Genomic DNA, 19,551 nt, shown 5'->3' with positions numbered 1-19,551 from the left:
CCAGTTGAAACGGGGTTTTCTGCTACTTGAAGCTCAAAGATAGATCTCAACTGATAGAGCTGGTATCCTCTGAGCCTTCACATGATATGAAAATGTCATAATTCAGTTTCTGGAATGTAGCACACATCTAATATGGGAACACCAACTTACTTGAGTCGGACCTGCTTCCAGGGTTGCCATCTGAATTGGCAAATAATGTCTGAATGGCTAGTTGGACGGCTTTCACTTCATCCTGAGGTTTTGTTCTACTCCACTGAATCGAGTGGACGTGTTTAGTGCTTTTTGGAGTTCTAACATCACTCTGGTGAAACAAACAAAAAGAAACATGACCAAATAGACACACTTAGATAAGATATCCAGGTTATTATATCACTTCAATTTCACTTCTTAGAACACTGTCATAATGCACTAGGAAAATATTCTGAACGATTGGCCCAAATCTGCTAATTGGATTAAAAGAAAAATTTTAACCACTTAATTTCTTAGCGGGTCATAGCACTTATTTCTTAATGGATTGTAACATGTATTTCTTAGTAAGCTGTAGTAGCTAAAAAAAAAAGGTTGTCTTCTCCCAGAATTTATGATATTTGACATATCTCAACTTACCTCTTTGTTTAATAAGAAATAAAAAAATTACCTCTTCTATTCATAGTATTTGAAGACAGATATTTTGTTGAATATATGAAAATCTGGTCACCATGTTTGCCTAAGACTGCATTTGGATCCTCAAGGGAACTGAGCAAATGTGCAGTGGGGGGGGTGAATTACCTGCATGGAGGAGGAACGCTCTCAGATGCAACAGTAGGACAGGATCAAAAGGTAAGAAATGGGGACCAGGAAAAGGAGAGGACACTAGGTCAAGACACATCACTGTCTTGTCCTGAAATGGCCTTCCTCACCAGGTATCACCAATCAGTGTCAATTAAAGAGTCTCCAGGATTCAATATGGTTAGGGAAATATGTTTAAAAAAACTGAAGTGAAAACTCCAGACACAAGTATCATTATGGGGTCTAAAAAAGGAGCAGGAGGGCGAGGAAAGGGCAAGAGAAGAAGAGAAAAAAAACAACTGGGCGTGCTGTGTCTCCAGAACTGTCTAAGGCAGGCAGAGGTAGAATCTGGTTCTAATTGTCTGATTACGAACAAGAGGGCTTTTCCTGGATAGTGAGAACCAGTTAAGAAGCTTAGAATATAGCCTAGAGTCCAAGCTCCTCAAGACCAACCAGCCTCTTTTGTTTGGGTTTTGTACCTTGCAAGCAACGCTTTGACAAATAATATAACTTCTCGGATACCTCATCCGTCACAGCCTGTGCACCACAGCAGATGAGGATAAATAATTACTGTAAAATTTTTTGGCTTCCAGCCTGGTTAAGTGGATTTCTTTTCTTTTTTCTTTTCTTTTCTTTTTTTTTTTTTTTTTTTTCTTGACTATCAACCGTCTTTTTTTTAAGTTTTTACTCTTGCCTATTTTTTGATTTATATGTTTTTTTGCCCTGACACCCATGCTGGAATGCCATGGTGCGATCTCGGCTCACTGCAACCTCTGCCTCCTGGGTTCAAGTGATTCTCCTGCCTCAGCCTCCTGAGTAGCTGGGACTACAGGCATACGCCACCATACCTGGCTAATTTTCGTATTAGTAGAGATGGGGTTTTACTATGTTAGCCAGGCTGGTCTCAAACTCCTGACCTCAGGTGATCCACCTGCCTCAGCCTCCCAAAATGCTGGGATTACAGGCATGAGCCATCACGCTTGGCCGTTTGTTTGTTTGAGATTGAGTTTCACTCTGTCACCCAGGCTGGAGTGCAGTGGGGCCAACTCGGCTCACTGCAATTTCTGCCCCCAGGTTCAAGCAATTCTCAAGCCTCAGCCTCCTGAGTAGCTGGGATTACAGGTTTGTGCCGCCACACCTAGCTAACTTTTGTATTTTTAGTAGAGACGGGGTTTTGCTATGCTGACCAGGCTAGTGTCGAACTCCAGCAATTCTGTCACTGAGTACTTCACAACTCAGGACTTCCTTTCATCGCTCCAAGCCTATTTTTCCTACCTACAGAATGAGGGTGATAATATCTTTCAGTATTTTTTTTTTTTTTTTTTTTTTGAGGCGTGCTTTCCACATCCACCTGTTCACTGAGCTAGGCCTTCACAGCTCATGGTGCCTGACAGTTATATGACCCCATGAAGGATTTTTTTTTTTTTTTTTTTTGAGACAGGTGTCTCACTCTGCTGCCGAGACTAGAGTGCAGTGGTATGATCGGCTCACTGCAAGCCTCAACCTCCTGGGCTCAAGAGATCTGCCCATCTCAACTTCCCGAGTACCTGGGACCACAGACATGTGCCACCACACCCTGCTAATTTTTGTATTTTTTGTAGAGATAGGGTTTTGTAATGTTGCTCAAGCTGGTCTCAAACTCTTGGGCTCAAGTGATCTGCCCAACTCAGCCTCCCAAAATGCTGGGATTACAAGCTCACACCTGTAATCACACACACTGTGCCTGGCCAATATTTTTCAGTATTTATTTACATGAAATTAGTGTGATTAAACTGGTATAAGCACCTCTAACAGTGCCTGGTTCATGGTAAATCCTTAATAAGGGTTTCTTGAATGAATGAATTGGATGAGTGAATGAAATGCATGTCCCTGTGGTGGTAAGTACACACTAATATCTCCATGTATGCCAAGACTGTACTATAACTGCTGCCCTCCACCCACTCCCACCAGGTTTTTATACCTTGTAAGGTTATGTTCTACCAGCCACAAATATCTTATTGATTAAAAAAAAAAAATTAGGCTGGGCACAGTGGCTAATGCCTGTAATCCCAGCACTTTGGGAGGGCGAGGTGGGCAGATCACGAGGTCAAGAGATCGAGACCATCCTGGCCAACATGGTGAAACCCCATCTCTACTAAAAAATACAAAAATTAGCTGGGTGTGGTGGTGTGTGCCTGTAGTCCCAGCTACTTGGGAGGCTGAGGCAGGAGAATTGCTTGAACCCGGGAGGTGGAGGTTGCAGTGAGCCGAGATTGCACCAATGCACTCCAGCCTGGCGACAAAGCAAGACTCTGTCTCAAAGAAAAAAAAAAAAATAGTACTAAGCATTAGTATCCCCAGTACCAAACATCTTACATGGTATATAGAAGGTGTTCAATCCATAACGAATGAATGAATGAGTGAATGAAGCACTACCTCAGTCTCTATCTGGGTGAGTATATCCTGTTCTCTTTTCTTCCCAACATGTTGTTTGAGAAATTATATTGATCTTCCCATGTTCATGTTGCTTAGTTTCTCTCCAAATAAATTCCAATAAATTATATGCTCTGAGGTAACAAATAAATTTATATTCATTAACTGATGGTGAGGCCACCGGCCTTTTGCCCTGAGAGCTTACCTCATATGTGACAGTGCACTCCACAGTCTGATTTTTTTCTATTCCTACAATCCACTTCTCCATTACAAATGGTGGCTGAAAAACAGAAGTTGGGATGGTGTAGTACCGTAACACAGTCTGCTCTACTATATATAGTATGTTTCTCTGAAGCCAGTGTGCCATATACAATTAGAAAATAGGGGTGTAATATCAGATTATCATGAAAGCCTTGTCAGTTCCCATGTGGTCACTCACAACATGCTAATGTTTGGGGTTTTGCTTTTCATAAGACATCCTTTTGTATATCTGTAAACAGCTAGTCATGGTCTCCCACAATCTTCTTTTCTGATATAACATTTGCTATCACTCAGTCCTATCATTAGGTCATTAATTCATTCTAAAGTTTGAAACATCAGTTGGAAAGCTTTCCCACAATTAAGAGAAATCCATAGCAATATGAGAAGACCCTGAAGTGCTTTCCTTGAGCGAAGTCGTGGCTGGCTTTGTGGCTTCAACAATCGCTCTGCTTTCCATGACCTCAGACTATTCAGCAAAGTTGCACATACACATGAAGAAACCGTGGTGAAGTTTTTCCACCGTATTAAAACAAAGGATTAGTGAAGAAGCCTGTATCCTATTTTAATTATAATGAAAACAGCCTCAGAAATAAGCTGCACTCTCGTCCCATCCCCCTTTCACTTTAGATTTAAGGCTGCAAAAGAATGACTGGCTGTGAGACAGGTTCAAAGAAAATGTGGTGGAGATTTAGCTGGGCTAGGTTTTCTTTGAGACTGAGTCTCTGTTGCCTAGGTTGGCTCACTGCAACCTCTTCCTCTCAGGTTCAAGTGATTGTTAAGTCTCAGCCTCCCAATTAGCTGGGATTACAGGAACACGCTACCACAGCTGGCCAATTTTTTGTATTTTTAGTAGAGATGGGGTTTCACCATGTTGGTCAGGCTGGTCTCCAACTCCTGGCCTCAAGTGATCTGTTCATCTCAGCCTCCCAAAGTGAAGGGATTACAAGCGTGAGCCACTACACCCAGCCTGGGCTGGTTTTTTTGCTGCTGGTGTTGGCTTTAAATTAGGATTGTTACTGTTTCTATTGATGTTTACAAATTCTATAAATTTTGATTGATCTGTCCCAGTTCTAGTTTTCCCATAATCCTGTTAATGTTGGTGTGTGATTTGGCATGTCTGTCATGATAGCAGAAACACTTACATTCAGTTTAGCAAATTCATGTCATGGGTGGGGAAGAAAGAGGAAATACTTTTCCAGTCTTCAAGACAACATACTATGTCCCCCCAAAATTAGAAAAAGGTAAAACCAAATCATAACCCTTACAGATTAACAATGCCATGGAAATAACTCCTCTATGTGCAGAGGAATCCAACCATGAATATCAAATAAATCTACTTGATGAATCTATTTGTAAATTAAAAGAACTTGGTTGTTAAGCACTCTGATGCTTACGAAGAGAACACATTTACAATGTGTTCTCTCTAATGCATGCCTTAGAAGAGCCATTTTAGTTCCCTACTTGTGTTTGTACCCGGGTTTTTTGCTACAAGCTCCACTTTCTTCACTGAAACCAAATGCCTGGTTAATAGTGTATTACAGTTAATGGAGTATGTGAGGTTAGGGTGACTGTCCTGTTGACTTCATGGTTATTTGCCTGAAGTTGTTGACCTTCTACAATTGAAGTCTCATTTGTATTTTTTCAGTATGATTGGGACAGAATTGAATTTTTTTCCATTTCGAGGCGCAAGCTAAGCATTTCCATAAGACTTTCTTCAGTGTTTTCATCAGCATGCTTCCACCACTGTCCCTAGAGTAGTAACATGCTCTCTGGCCACTCCAGGATTTCACAGGTGTGAACTTAAGGAAGCCATTAAGACTTCAACGTGGCTGGGTGCGGTGGCTCACGCCTGTAATCCCAGCACTTTGGGAGGCCAAGGCGGGCGGATCACAAGGTCAAGAAATCAAGACCACCCTGGCCAAAATGGTGAAACCCAGTCTCTACTAAAAAATACAAAAATTAGCTGGGTGTGGTTGAGTGCGCCTGTAGTCCCAGCTACTTTGGGAGGCTGAGGCAGGAGAATTGCTTGAACCTAGGAGGCAGAGATTGCAGTGAGCTGAGATTGCACCACTGCACTCCAGCCTGGCGCCTGGCAACAGAGCAAGATTCTGTCTCAAAAAAAAGACTTCAACGTGTGCCTCATAATTAACCTCATCTCAGTCCTTCAGCAAATTGACCTCAACCTAGAAAGTCTTCCTCTGTATAAGTTTTCCAAAGTTTAAAATTACTCAAAATTTGAAGTAAATATTTTCATCGTTCACATTTTCCTTTCGTTAATAAATGAGAGTAAGCATAAAGAAATGTAGAAGAGAAAAATTTTAAAAATTAAACGATACCTTTTTGCAGTGCTTTTTAGTTCACACAGCATAAGTGGAATTTTAACAAAAACCCATTATGATCTCAATCTGCTAAATAAAACGTGCCTTTCAACAGCCAGCTCGAGGCTGAGCTGATGTGAGCATGGACAAGTATAAAAGCACACTGCTGGGGTATTTTAATGTCTTTGTTTGATATCTGTGAATTCAAAAGAGCTTTTAAGCCGTAAATAGAACCCTACCTTTGTCATCTTTAAAATCTCCGCATCAGGTAGGTTAGTGTTGAATGTCACATCTTTTATGTAGGTTATTGCAATTTCATCCCCATCCATCTCCATATACATTTTCCACTTACAATCCTGGAATTAAAAACAAAATTATAGAATCTGAGAAAGTGAAACATTTTTTTAGTCTCAATGTTTCATAACACATAAAATATTCTAAATGAAGTATTATTGGAGTGGCTTTTTTTTCCTTTTTCAATAAAAGGACATGAAATTAGATTCCTATGTATGTCGAAATAAGCTCCAGTTAGTGCAGCCTTGAGACATAATTTATCAGTTTTAAGTGTTCTATAATAGGAGTTACAAAATCAAAATCCTGAAGGGACCAGGCCGATAATAAAAATGAGTAAAGCCAGGCAGTTTCCTTATAAAGCTTTGAGGCAACCTTTTAAAACAGACCCATTTAATTTACATATTAAACATTGTGGGAACATTTTCTCATTGCTATGAAGAAATGTGGGTTTTCTACCTTTCTTGAACTATAAGGCCTTCTTGATTCACCTTTAATTTTCCTAGATTGATAATGATGTGGGTTCAAGAAACTCTTTCCTCTTAGCAAGAAGGAAAACAACAGTGCAAATGTGATGCCACATGAGAATGGACAACTAGGGAGTTATGTGGTGGGTGAGGGACTGTGGGAAGCTGAAGAAGAGTTCCCCTAAAAGCACGCCTACTTCTTGGCTTCTGTTGATTGTTCCCATGTATAAATATGAGCCCAGTTTTGCTAGGTCCTTTAATATTTCATGAAAAGCTGAGAATTTTGATCCTTATGTAAAACCTCTTGATTTTTAACGATGGTATGTTCATTAAATTTTATTAAAATCACCATATAATGAAAAAGTGCTTTACATCATTAATTACCAGGAAACTGCAAATTGAAACCACAATGAGGTACCACTAAACACCCATCAGAACGGCTGAGACTGATAACATCAAATGTTGGCTAGGATTTAGAGTTACTGGAACTCCCACATTAATATTAATACATTGTTGGTGGGAATATAAATTGCTTCAGAAAACATTTTGGTAATTTATTACAAAACCAAATATATGCCTATTCTATGACCCAGAAAATCTGCTAGGTATTTACCCGAGAGAAATGAAAAAGACTTGTCTAGGTATGTTCTTAGCAGCTTTATCGTATTAACTAGAAAGCTTGAAACAAGCCAAGTGTCTATCAAAATGAGAATGGATAAACCATGACATATTGATAGAATGGAATACTACTTGGCAATACAAAGGAAGATGTTACTGATGCATGCAACAACTTGGATAAATCTCAAAAACATTATAGTGAGTGAAAGAAGTATACAGAAAAAAAGCAACTTAATGATTCCATTTACATGATATTCTAGAACAGACAAAACTAATTCATGGTAGAAAAATTCAGAAGGGTGCTTGCTTCTGCAGATGGGGAACTTACAAGGTATATGAGGGAACTTTCTGGGGGTAGCAGTAATCTATTGATAGAGGTTTGGGTTACACAGGTGCATGCATTGGTCAAAATTCAGTGAATATACATTTAAAATGTGTGCCTTTCTCTTTTTAATTAATTGATTATTAAAACAATTTTTTTGAGACGGGGTCTTGCTTGCTCTGTCACCCAGACCGGAGTATGGTAGTGTGATCCCAGCTCACTGCAGTCTTGACCTCTCAAGCTCAAGCGATTCTCCCACCTCAGTCTCTGAAGTAGCTGGGACCGCAGGCATGTTCCATCATGCTCAGCTACTATTTTCTTATTTTAAATTTTTTGTAGAGATGGGTTTCACTATGTTGTTGCTCTAGCTGGCCTCAGACTCCTGGGCTCAAGTGATCCTCCCACTTCAGCCTCCCAAAGTGCTGGGATTACAGTGTGAGCCACTGCACCTGAACTGCATTTTTTTATTCTAGCATACTAAAATATTTAGGAGGAAGCATACTGATATCTGCAAATTAATTTGAAATGTAGCAAAAAAATAACGATTGATGGATGGCTAGAAGGACAGGTAAATGGGTAGGCCAAGTATATGTGATAAGTCAAGTGTGGTAAAATGTTAATGGTTGAATGGGGGGTGTGAGGGTTCACTGTAAAATTCTTTCAACTTTGCTGTATAAATAATTTAATAATGTTTAGGGATAAACAAAGGAAAATAAACTCACGTCTTTGTTCCAAATTTAACCCCTGGACCATAAATTCACATTCTCTCTGTTTATCTGTCTATCTACTTTTTAAAATTTCTTTTTTAGAGATAGTATCTCACTATATTGCCCAAGATGGCCTTGAACTCTTGGCTTCAAGCAATCCTCCCACCTCAGCCTCCCAAGTCACTGGGATAGAGGCAAGAGCCACTGCTCCTGGCTCTGTTTTTTGAAGAATGAAGAATCCTGAGGACTAAGGCTAATGTACCAAGCACCTTACATGCTGAAACTAGAAAATGCCCTCATAAATAAGGGTGGACCTGGAATGTTTCCTAGAGCAAGCTCAGACATAATTCTTATGGGAAGACATCAACAAAGAGGCTGTTGAAAGTCTGTTGGCTTCAACAGGAAGCTGGGGGTGCCTGATGTTTTAGGAAAGCCTCTAGATGAATTGCAAACCTAGCAGGGCCCATGTCTGACCCTCTTTTCCCAGCCACAGTCACAAGATGGAGCGCCAATTAATGAAGGAAAAGGTCTATTCAATAAAATGAAAACCTGGCTCTTGGTTAACATAAGTCAAATGAGTTTCTCAGAATTGGCGAATCTTTCAGTATTTCTTTGTTTTGGAGCCACTGCTACCCAGGCAACGTGGGTCCTGAGATAACTGGGCAGGATAATGACTGTTTGGTGTCATGATTGCGCATCTCTGAAATAGCAAGAGCCTCCTCAAGGCAGCAGCTGGGATAAAACGCCTTAGAAGAGAGGAGTTTACTTAGTTCTGTGTCCTTTGCCTGTCAAATTTGGGAATTAAGTTAGTCAAAAGACCTCGAACTGCGTGAAAATGCCTGAACTCCCCCTGCTTCGCTCTCATCCCCTAACCAGAGAGCTCCCCCATGACTTCAAGCTACAAATCAGACCTTTCTCTGCGCATTGTCAGAGCAGCTCTGTGTCAAGAAGGGGCCGACAGGAGGGAAACTCACATTTGTGGAGTGCTTACTATGCTCTAGGCATGTTGCTGGGCACTTACATAATGCTATTTTATCAGATATCCATAATAACCCTGAAAGTCAGGACTATGTTCCCTTTAGGTGAATGAGAAAAATGAGGCTCAGACAGATTAAAGAACTCTCCTAGGGTTTCCTGGCCAATACGTGGTTGACATCAACACAAGGCTGTGTGACCCCAAAGCTGGAGAAGATACTAACGAGGACAGACAAGCAGGAGAGGTGGCAGGTGAACCTGCTGCATGGTTCTGCAGAGCTTCATAAATGGATCCAGCCACGGACAACAAGCAGGAGGAAGAAGGACCAGAGAAGGTTTCGCTGATATAACCAAAAAAGCTAGTGGCCATCATCTTCCCTGCAGCGACTGCTTCCCTGCTCCCCAAGGTCCAACGTGGAGAAACGCTGATCCAAGTAACAGGGTTAGAGAACTTTTATTTTTAAATTCTCTTTCCTTCTACTAAAGAAAGGCTTTTGCCATAAAAGAAGGCAGCTACAAAAGGAGTAAAACTGTAATCAGGCCAGGCGCGGTGGCTCACGCTTGTAATTCCAGCACTTTGGGAGGTGGAGGCGGGCAGATCACGAGTCAAGAGATTGAAACCATCCTGGCCAACATGGTTGAAACCCTATCTCTACTAAAAATTCAAAAATTAGCTGGCGTGGTGGTGTGCGCCCGTAGTCCCAGCTACTCAGGAGGCTGAGACAGGAGAATCACTTGAACCTGGGAGGTGGAGGTTGCAGTGAGCCAAGACTGTGCCACTGCACTCCAGCCTGGCAACAGAGCGAGACTCCATCTCAAACAAAACGCTATAATCAAGGAAGTCATGAGACAAGGAGGGCATTATTCATTTCACTAAAAAATAGATTCAGCTTGTTAAAAGCTGGGTGAGAGAGAAAGAACATTCTCCGACATGCAGTGCCCATGTAAATCATTTAGATAATTTGACAATGACCTGATGCAACTCCAGGTGTCTTCAGGGCATCAGTGATGTCATTGTTACCTAGTTAACAAAAGTAATCCACAAGTAAAATAATTGAATTCCTTATATTCTGCTCAGTTTCAAATTAGTCTAAGGTATCCTTAACATTTTTGCCATCTTGTAAGTCATAATTTGCCAGTGAGGACTGTCCACAACTCTGGGATTCAAACAGTTATTGAACTGCACAGGGCACACTGCAGACAATGAGATGGCAGGTAACCAGTTCTTAACCGAGCGACCACTGAAAAGGCTATCATTACAAATATGAGTTAAGTCATCAATAATGTCACTAAAAATAACAATTCCACAACTTTATGAGTCGAATATAGGGTTTTACTTACACATTTACAACCTTTTCAGTACCTTGGCTGTGATAGAGACCAGGTAATGGCACAGTGAACTCTGATTTTTAAACAGTTCACTTTGACTCAAATTTTTTTTTTTTTTTCCTTGAGACAGGTTCTTACTCTGTCACCGAGGCTGGAGTGCAGTGGCGCAGGCTCAGCTCACTGCATCATCAATCTCCTGGGCTCAAGTAATCTTCCCACATCAGCCTCCCAAGTAGCTGGGACCACAGATGTGTGTCGCCATGCCTGGCTAATTCTGCTTTTTTTTGAGACAAGGTCTTGCTCTGTTACCCAGGCTAGAGTGCAGTGGTGCAATTTCAGCTCACTGCAATCTCCACCTCCTGGGTTTGAGAGATCCTCCCACGTCAGCCTCCCCAGTAGCTGGGACTACAGGCATGTGCCACCACACCCAGCTAATTTTTGTATTTTTAGTAGAGACAGGGTCTCACCATGTTGATCACGCTGCTCTCAAACTTCTGACCTCAGGTGATCTGCCCGCCTCGGCCTCCTGAAGTGCTGGGATCACAGGTGTGAGCCACCACACCCGGCCTAATTTTGCTTTTATTCTTGGTAGAGATGAAGTCTTACTATGTTGTCCAGGCTGGTCTTGAACTCCTGGGCTCAAGTGGTTCTCCTGCTTCAGCTTTGCAAATTGCTGGGATTATACAGGCATGAGCAACTGTCCAGGGTAAACTATTGATTTTTGGCTTGAGGTGAGTGATAGAAATGCGGGTACTGATTTTTGAATTAGAAATATTAAAGAGTCAGGCCAGGTGCAGTGGCTCACGCCTGTGATTCCAGCATTTTGGGAGGCCGAGGCAGGCGGATCATGAGGTCAAGAGATCAAGACCATCCTGGCCAACATGGTGAAACCCCGTCTCTACTAAAATATAAAAATTAGCTGGGCATGGTGGTGCATGCCTGTAGTCCCAGCTACTCAGGAGGCTGAGGCAGGAGAATTGCTTGAACCCGGGAGGTGGAGGTTGCAGTGAGCCAAGATTGTGTCACTGCATTCCAGCCTGGTGCCTGGCAACAGAGCAAGACTGTCTCAAAAAAAAAAAGTCGCTTTGAATGTCTGTGAACAACTCTCAAAAGCAAACAGGTCTCTATTCTGAGGTCCTATGGAAACTGCAAAGTGCTCCTTTTCCAAAACTATCTCATCCTGGTAGTTTGAAATGTTCCTGTTATTCACTTCTCTTATTAAGGTGTTGATGATTCCTATTAAAATGGAAACAGTATGGAAAAAATGATACATTAAGCCATTACTAGTGGAACATTACTAGTAGGGCAAGGTAGGGCAAGATCACAGGTTTAAAGTTTCACTACCTTGGTCTGAATCCCAGTTTTGCCCCATTTCCCCCTAACCATGGCCAACTTATGTAACTGTTCTGAACCTCAGCGTTCTTTACTCAGAAGTGGACTGTTGTGCCCTATGGAGATTAAACGAGATAATGTAAATGCAGTACCCAGTATTGTGCCAGAACCGAATTAGGAGCTCAAAAAGGAATAATTATCATTATCACCAATATGGTCACCAACACAGCTCCAATTAGTTTACTAGATTAGTTGGTTTGTCATCTAACAGCCATAAAAGGGAATGGGACAGAGAATAAGGTAGCTTTGATGGATGGGAAGGTATAAAGGGTGGGCTAGAAGAGGGACCCTGCTGGAATGGGCAGGCTAGGTCAGTGCATCTCACTTGGGCAGGATCTGGGCATAGCATCCAGGGGGCTGTGAATCACTCAGGTACGAGGGAGTGATCAGAGATGAAAAAGAGAAGATGCAGCCAAGCGGCAACATAACAATGGCCAGTTTCATGAAATGAATCAAAGAAGGAATAAATTCGTATCTTCTTACATAACACCAAGTCTGACCTTCCCTGCTCCCGCATATCTTGATTCAGCACTACTAAGCAGCAGCACCAGATGTGTGGAGGTATTATGCATGATTGACAGCCAAAGAGCTTTATCCTGGATGAGGAAACCGAAGCACAGAGAAATGAAGTAATTTGATGGAGGTCATGCAGGTAGCAGAGGTGGGGCACAAGTACTTGCTTTGCATTTGCAGGGAGTGATAATTACTCTTCAGTAGGAAAAGGGAACCAGCCCAGGAGCAGAGCTGGGCATTGGGAAGTGCTTCTGCTAGGACTTCGAGTAGCTTAAAAAATAAAAAAAAAGTCACCCTGAATTTTCCACTAGCTAGAAAATCTCCCTCTCAGTGCAAATCTACAAGAAACAGATGGAATTTTGTTGGGGAGAGGGGAACGTTTGCATTTGACATGAATGAAAAATATGACAATTCTGGTGGGTGCCCAGAATACGCATGTTTGTCAGAGCAGCTGCTGAAATACCTGGGTAATTTTAGGAGCAAGTATGTGGCTAACGGAGAATAGAAAGCATTCCATCTGAACTGCTTCAGGATTGCCAATTATGTGAAAAAATTTTCTGAATTAAGACCACTGGCCAACTAAAACAGAAACTCTTACACTGTGAAGATAAAATCCTCAACAACACTCGGTTAATGCTAAATTAAGTATCTCTTTGTGAGAAATCACTATTACACTCTTTGCAAGCTGTTTAAATTTTTTTAGAGTTGCAAGCTAGTACAAGTAACGCCAAACATAGACATCCCTTCTCCTCCCACAAGGAAGAAGAGAGAATGAAGGAATGAAGAAAAGGGGGAGGAGAGAATAAAAAGAAACAATCAAGATAGAAGTAAGTTTTCCGAAAAGGAAAAGAGATTAAAGGTAGCACAAAAACTAGAGTTTAAAGTTCTGTGCAATTCAGAAACAGTAATCAATCTCTCTTTCTGTCTCTCTCTTTCTGTTTTTCCCTATCAAAATCTAATTGCATTTATGAATATTATAGATAAAACTGTTGAACAATCAAGACCAAGATCACTCAAGACATTTCAGAAAGAGACTCTCAAAATTAGGCATTCAGGTTTTTATAGATCATCTTTACCTGATGTTACAGATGTCTAAAACATTTTAAACTTATTTTCTTATTTAGGTATATTTTGCAAGTAATAAAATGCACAGATTTCAAGTGTACAGTTCCATAAATTTTGACAAAGGTATATATCTGTGTAACCACCAGAATAAGCAAGGTAGTTCTAGTACCCTACGACCACCTTCCCGCATGGCTGTTCCCAGGCAAGCTGCCTACATAACCAGGACACTGTTCCTGCTCCTATCACCACAGATTAAATTTGACTGTTCTGGAACATCACAAAATTAGAATTTTACAGCAGATACTTGTATATGTCTGGCAAAATGTTTTTGAGATTTATCTATGTTAATTAATCCTCATGGCTTTACCCTGTTATAGAGAGCACTGCCCCCACTTTACAGATGAGGAGACTGAGGCTCAGAATGGAGATATTTGCAGCAAGGTCATTTGCCTTGGTAGGATGGGAATTCAAGTCCAGGCATGCCAAGTCTAAGCTGAGATGTGAATTTTCAAAATCTACCCTCACCCTCCAAAACCATGAATGGAGAAAAACTAAAATCACCCAAGAATGCTCAGTGTTCCAGCAAAAAGAGGCCTGTCTTGAGGAAGCAATGTAAAATATAAAATACACTTTTTAAGATTCAAGGGAAGGCTGGAAGAGACAGTCTCATAGCAGGCAACTGACTGTTGTGAAATCTAAGAGGTAATGCAAGATGAAATAAGAATACGATAAAAATTTTGGTCATGCTGGTATGAAAAGTAGTAAGATGTTGACGATTTAGGCTTCCGAAGGCTCCTTTTATATGCGTTGCTATTATCTAGCTCAGCTGCTGAAACCTGCAGTTTTAAAGGCAGGAGAGTGGAACATCCTGTGGCAGCACCTGGGTTATTTATCATTAAGTATAACCCTGCTATACTATATTTTATTATGCTGCCTTTAAAAAAAGATAATACAAGTATGGTTAATTTGCTTCCCTTCTTTATCTATACCGTGTCATGACCCAACATGGCTTTGTCCCATGAGATTTGTTTTTTAACCAAAAAGAAAACCACAAGAAACTCTCCCTAAAAATTCCATTAATAACCTCTTTCAGCGCGTATAGGTTGCAGGGTCTGGAACTAAGAATGTTTTAATCTCTTCAGCAAAACAATGTCTCATAATGATGTACAGGACTATTGCTGTACTGATGAAGAATCATACATAATTCAGCACCTTTCACTTGGCACCACTGTGATATCCTCATTAGCCGTGGCTCACAGTGTCTGTCAGATGGTGTCCATGCGAACGCAGGCATTATATTGTCTTTGAGATGTGCAGCTGCTTCCATGACACTGCCAGTATATAAAAACATGACGCCAGTTTGTTTTATTTAGTGCTAAACCTTCCAGTTTGTAAAAACAAGGCTGACACAGAGCCTGACATGAGGCAGTGAAAATAATTAGCTCTCATTTTCTCAGCCTCCTATTTCCTTCTCCCTGCTGTGTTCTCTTTCCACTAAACCACCACATGTCAGTCGAAATGGGAGGCAATTAGTGGGCTCATTTCAGTCCCCACAACTGTGCTGAAAAGAAAGTATTTATGATGGCACAATGAACAGCTGAAAGATTAAATAACATTTGCCTTTTGAAAAGAAAATGACTTCTAGCTAAATGGGCAATTTTTGATTATTCTCAAACAAGCTTAGAGTAGTTGGTTTTTAAAATACAAGAAAGGAAAATGAGTCATTTTTAGGTGAAAGAATCAAATAAAACTTGACACAGTAATGCAAATAACTGATGTTTTATTGCAAAATATGTAAATGCGTTATACCCTTAACAATGGCTTGTGTCTAAGGTCAGGGCAGATTGGTGCCAAGTAGACACCAGTGGAGATAAGGTTGTTATATTGCCTTTTTAGGGGTGGTTATTTGAGTTACGTATGAAAAAGGGGCTTTAGGGGCGATGGTAAAATAAAGTGAAATCAAGTGAGACATACTTTCATATGATGCATTACACACTCTATCTCAAATGGTTCAGATGTTAGTTGACATGTTTGGAAAGGGCTTTTTTTTTTTTTTTTCCTTAACTGTATTTGAAATTGGAAAGTACTAGGTCTTTATAATGAAAAAAAAGAATTGCAAGTCTTGCTATTGATTTTTGAATAACTAAGAATCTATTCTATTGCAGACTGGGCTTCTTAACCAATTATAGAAGTTGATCTAGCTTACCTAAGTACTGCTTTAACATTTTGAAATACTGGGAAATCTACTGCAAATAAACTTTTATCCAGGATCCTAAAAATATAAACATATTTTATATTTTATATATAAAATATAAAAATATAAAAGCTCTTCTGCCTGCTAAGTTCTTCTCCCATCCCATGATGTTAGGGGTGACTCAAAGAAATACAATTTTCAAAAAAACACTAACCTAGTTAGTAGGCATTGCTTACCTGTTAAGCTATTATGAATTCAAATCCTAGTGTCCAGGATTGATATGGTTGTCAGACATCCTTGGTTTTCCAACATAGTGCTTTATAATTTTACTTCAAATAGCCAGTCCCTTTTATAGTTGATTATTCTCAACACTTAGATTTTGGTTTAGAAAACAGAAGCCACTGTGAGTACTGAGGTCTCTCGCTGCAGAACTTACGGTGATCCTCAGAAGCTTTTGAAAACTTGCTTCTAAGAGCAAAGATCTCTTTCCCTATAGACAACTATGCCTGCCATCATGGAGTCACCAACTATGGCCGTTTCCACATTTTTAAAAAGATAGTCACAAATTTAAATTTTGTTTTTCTGTTTCCAAACTATATTCTTACTTTTTACAAAAATGAATCCCAATTTTTGATTCATGCATTATGGTCAGTATGAGACAATATGACAAAATGAGATGATGGTGACCTAGAGACCTAAGCCAACTAACAATTGATTCACTGGGAGACTGGAGCTCTCTTTGAGTTAAAGACACTTATTATTATAGTTGGTAACCAGCAATAATATGCTTGTAATTTATTCAAGCCTATGTTTTATCATGTACATTGCTATTTCAAAAGGAATTCAAAATCTTGTTTAAGAAGACTAAGAGGGACCCAAGAGTGTGTTGGAGCCAGCTCCCACGAGCTGACTGCTTACACCCATCCCCAACTTTAAATCCAGTGACATCAGATTGGTAAGGTGAAATCGGCCATGGTGGGAATCTTCACACCATGGAGATCTGCACATACTACAGATCAGGGCCTTCTCCCATTGTTAGACGCTTCCTGGCATGCTAGCATGTAAGCAGGACTGGCAATCCATTCAGCAAGTATGCACTGAGCACCCCGCCCAGTTCTGCTCTAGCTCTCTAGCTCTATAGGCGGCTGTCCAACGTGTTTGACAAAGTACATTGCCATAGTCTGTAATTAGAAATCAGCAGTGAATTATGCAGTTGTACAGTTCTGAACTGCATTTACTTCTTTGCTCAATTAAAACTTGTGTTTTTTTTTTCATTTTTTAAAAACCACTTTATTGAGATATACTTGACATACGAAAAGCTCTACCTATTTAATGTATATAACCTGATGAGTTTGGAGATACATATATAAGACAGTACGGACAGGACTCAGCCCCACCCCACCCCCACTGGTGTATTTTTTTCCATACATCCTCACTGACCATGAGAGTAAACTATGTGAAGAAACTGAGAAGCAGCATTCCACCATCAATCTAACTCAAGGGAGTTAGCCCTATCACCTGCATGCACACAAAACCAAGACAATGACCCATCCTAACCCCTCGCCTCATTACACTACTCAAATTCCTGCTCCAGGAGCTTATCTGCCATTTTTTGATCATGCGATACATGTATTAACATGATTTCTGAATCTGCCTGCACACCCTATGCTCTGTCCTGCACATGTAATGACATTCACATACCTCATGCTTATTCATGTCACCCTTCTCAAAATGCTGCAAGACCTGCCCTCAGGGAGCCACTTGGAGAACTCTTGCTCCCATGCTGTCTCCCTTGGGATCGAGCATAAGCCCCAATAGAGTCTTGTCTGGGAAACTTTCTCAGCCTCACGTTAATTTCTGTTGCATGAGAACTCAAGAACAGGTAGGTAATGTATGCACGTATGAAACCATCACCACAACCTATGCCATAAACATTTATCACCTCCAAAAGTTTCCTCCTGCCCTCTTATTTTTTTTATAAGAATGCTTAACATGAAATCTACTGTCTGCAAATTTTAAGTATATAACAACCTGCTGTTAATTATAGATACTCTGCTGTACAGTATATTTCTAGAACTTATTCATCATATACAATCAAAACTTTGTATCCTGTGACGAATATGTCCCTGTATCCTCTTCCCTAAAACTTGTATTTCTTATAGAACCCTACCACTGCAAGCTTATGCACAAATACATGTGTGCATACATGTATTTTTTTCTCTCAAAAAATAGTTGATCACAGAAATAAACTTCCCTACACCTAATTTTTAATAAATGTAAGATATACCAAAGTAAAGCACTGCTTTTAGCTGTCCTGAAATGTCCAAAAAGTGTTGGCTTTATACTTACAGAATCCTTTTTTTTGTGACCTGTTATTTTATTCATGTTTATCCATTTATTAAAACTTGCACAATAGGAAAAAAAAGCCCTATTTTACAGTTTTTGATATTTATAGTGCTCTGAGAAAGGGCCTGGAGATTCAATTAAGTTTATTAAATGCAACATTTTATAAGCAATGTGATAAGAACTTAAAAGCACAAAGCATTTGTAAAAAGCAGAATTTTTAACCTATAGATGACATGGCTGGAAAAGCAGAACTATTGATTGAATTTCTTCTGCTGGGGAAGGGGAGGAGAGGCCAGGCGTTAACAATGACGAGGGTGGAAGGCGGGAGAGGGAGTCAGTTGGGCAGGAAGAGTCCTCTATCGATAACCTTCCACTTTTCGGGCATCCGTAATTCTGCTTCTACCTCTTCAAAAGCTTCCTCTCATTTACTCTTGCGGCTTCTCTTGCCCCTTCAAAATAGGAAACTGGAAGTAAGGACCCACTCACCGGTAGCTGCGTGTTGGGAGAGTTGGGAGAGGCAGGGTGGTGTATCTTACTTTCTCCCTAACCAGGGTCTCTTGTCTATGTCAGGTAATCAGTTCAGACCCACAGAACCCAGCTTCAATCAGGTTTCCTTTGCCTCATTGGGGAGAGGAGGAAATAAGGACACACGGAACAAAGTCTGTGACGGTTGAGCATTTGTAAGGAATGGACGGCCCCTGAAATAGTTCCTTCCTAACTCTGCTTTTGAATTTTTATGACACACACAGTCTCAAAAAGATCTTGGTGAGAAAACTGCTGGGTGATTTGATAGTTTATCTCTTGGCAATTTGAGAATCAATATTCCTGCATGGCAAGCTGATAAGAGATATAATAATAAAATCTATGCAGCTGAATATTTTAATAAAAAGGGGTGGTTGCCACCCTGGGGAGCACATGAAGTTGTCTGAGATTCTGGAAACCGCTTTCCTTTTGTGCCGAGTCAAAGGCCTTAGATTGTAAAACACGGGGCACTTTGATTGCAAAAACAAAAACAGTGGTAATGTAGTATTAACTGACCCTCCAATGCCTTCTGATTACCAATGTACTTACTTTGGGCGACAATGGTATCTTCCAAAATGAGGCAGTGTGACACAGTAGTTAGACCCTTACGCTGGATCTGCCCCTTACTAGGTGGGAGCGTTCGGAGAGGAGCTTCACCTCTCTGTGCCTCAGTTTCCTCGTGAAGAAGATGATACAGAGATCATGTTCCCTGTCATGTTGAGTTGTACAATTACACAGAAATGCCCTTTGCAAAGTGCTCACCAGAAATAGGAAGTAATAATTATCTTTAGCATGGGAAACAGGCAGAGAAAGACACAATTTCTGCCAGTTTGACTGTCATAACTTCCAGGCTATCTCCATATACAATGTCATCTAAATTATTAGTATTATTTTTTGAGACAAGTCACGCTCTGTTGCCCAGGCTGGAGTGCACTGTTGCGATCCTGGCCCACTGCAACCTCTGTCTCCGGGGTTCCAGCTGTTCTCCTGCCTCAGGCTCCCAAATAGCTGGGACTACAGGCACACGCTACTACCATGTCCAGCTAATTTT

The 19,551-nt window shown here is 40.6% G+C and overlaps 1 protein-coding gene across 3 annotated transcripts in view; it reads right to left on the bottom strand.

Moving 5' to 3' along the window:
- The window catches only part of MAP3K20 (mitogen-activated protein kinase kinase kinase 20), a 195,088-nt gene that overhangs the window by 4,034 nt on the left and 171,503 nt on the right, over positions 1–19,551 (bottom strand). For all 3 annotated transcript variants that reach the window (XM_017538234.1, XM_017538235.2, XM_017538233.2), the window contains exons 17-19: positions 5,999–6,115; positions 3,386–3,460; positions 151–301 (exon numbers count right to left, since the gene is read on the bottom strand). In XM_017538234.1, coding sequence (XP_017393723.1) covers positions 151–301; positions 3,386–3,460; positions 5,999–6,115 — 343 coding nt within the window. The remainder of the gene's footprint in view (positions 1–150; positions 302–3,385; positions 3,461–5,998; positions 6,116–19,551) is intronic.

The sequence above is a fragment of the Cebus imitator genome, unplaced genomic scaffold (assembly GCF_001604975.1).
Source record: "Cebus imitator isolate Cc_AM_T3 unplaced genomic scaffold, Cebus_imitator-1.0 Scaffold110, whole genome shotgun sequence".
NCBI lineage: Eukaryota > Metazoa > Chordata > Mammalia > Primates > Cebidae > Cebus > Cebus imitator.
The sequence above is the reverse complement of the archived record's forward strand: the minus strand, read 5'-3'. Positions and strand labels throughout refer to the sequence as shown.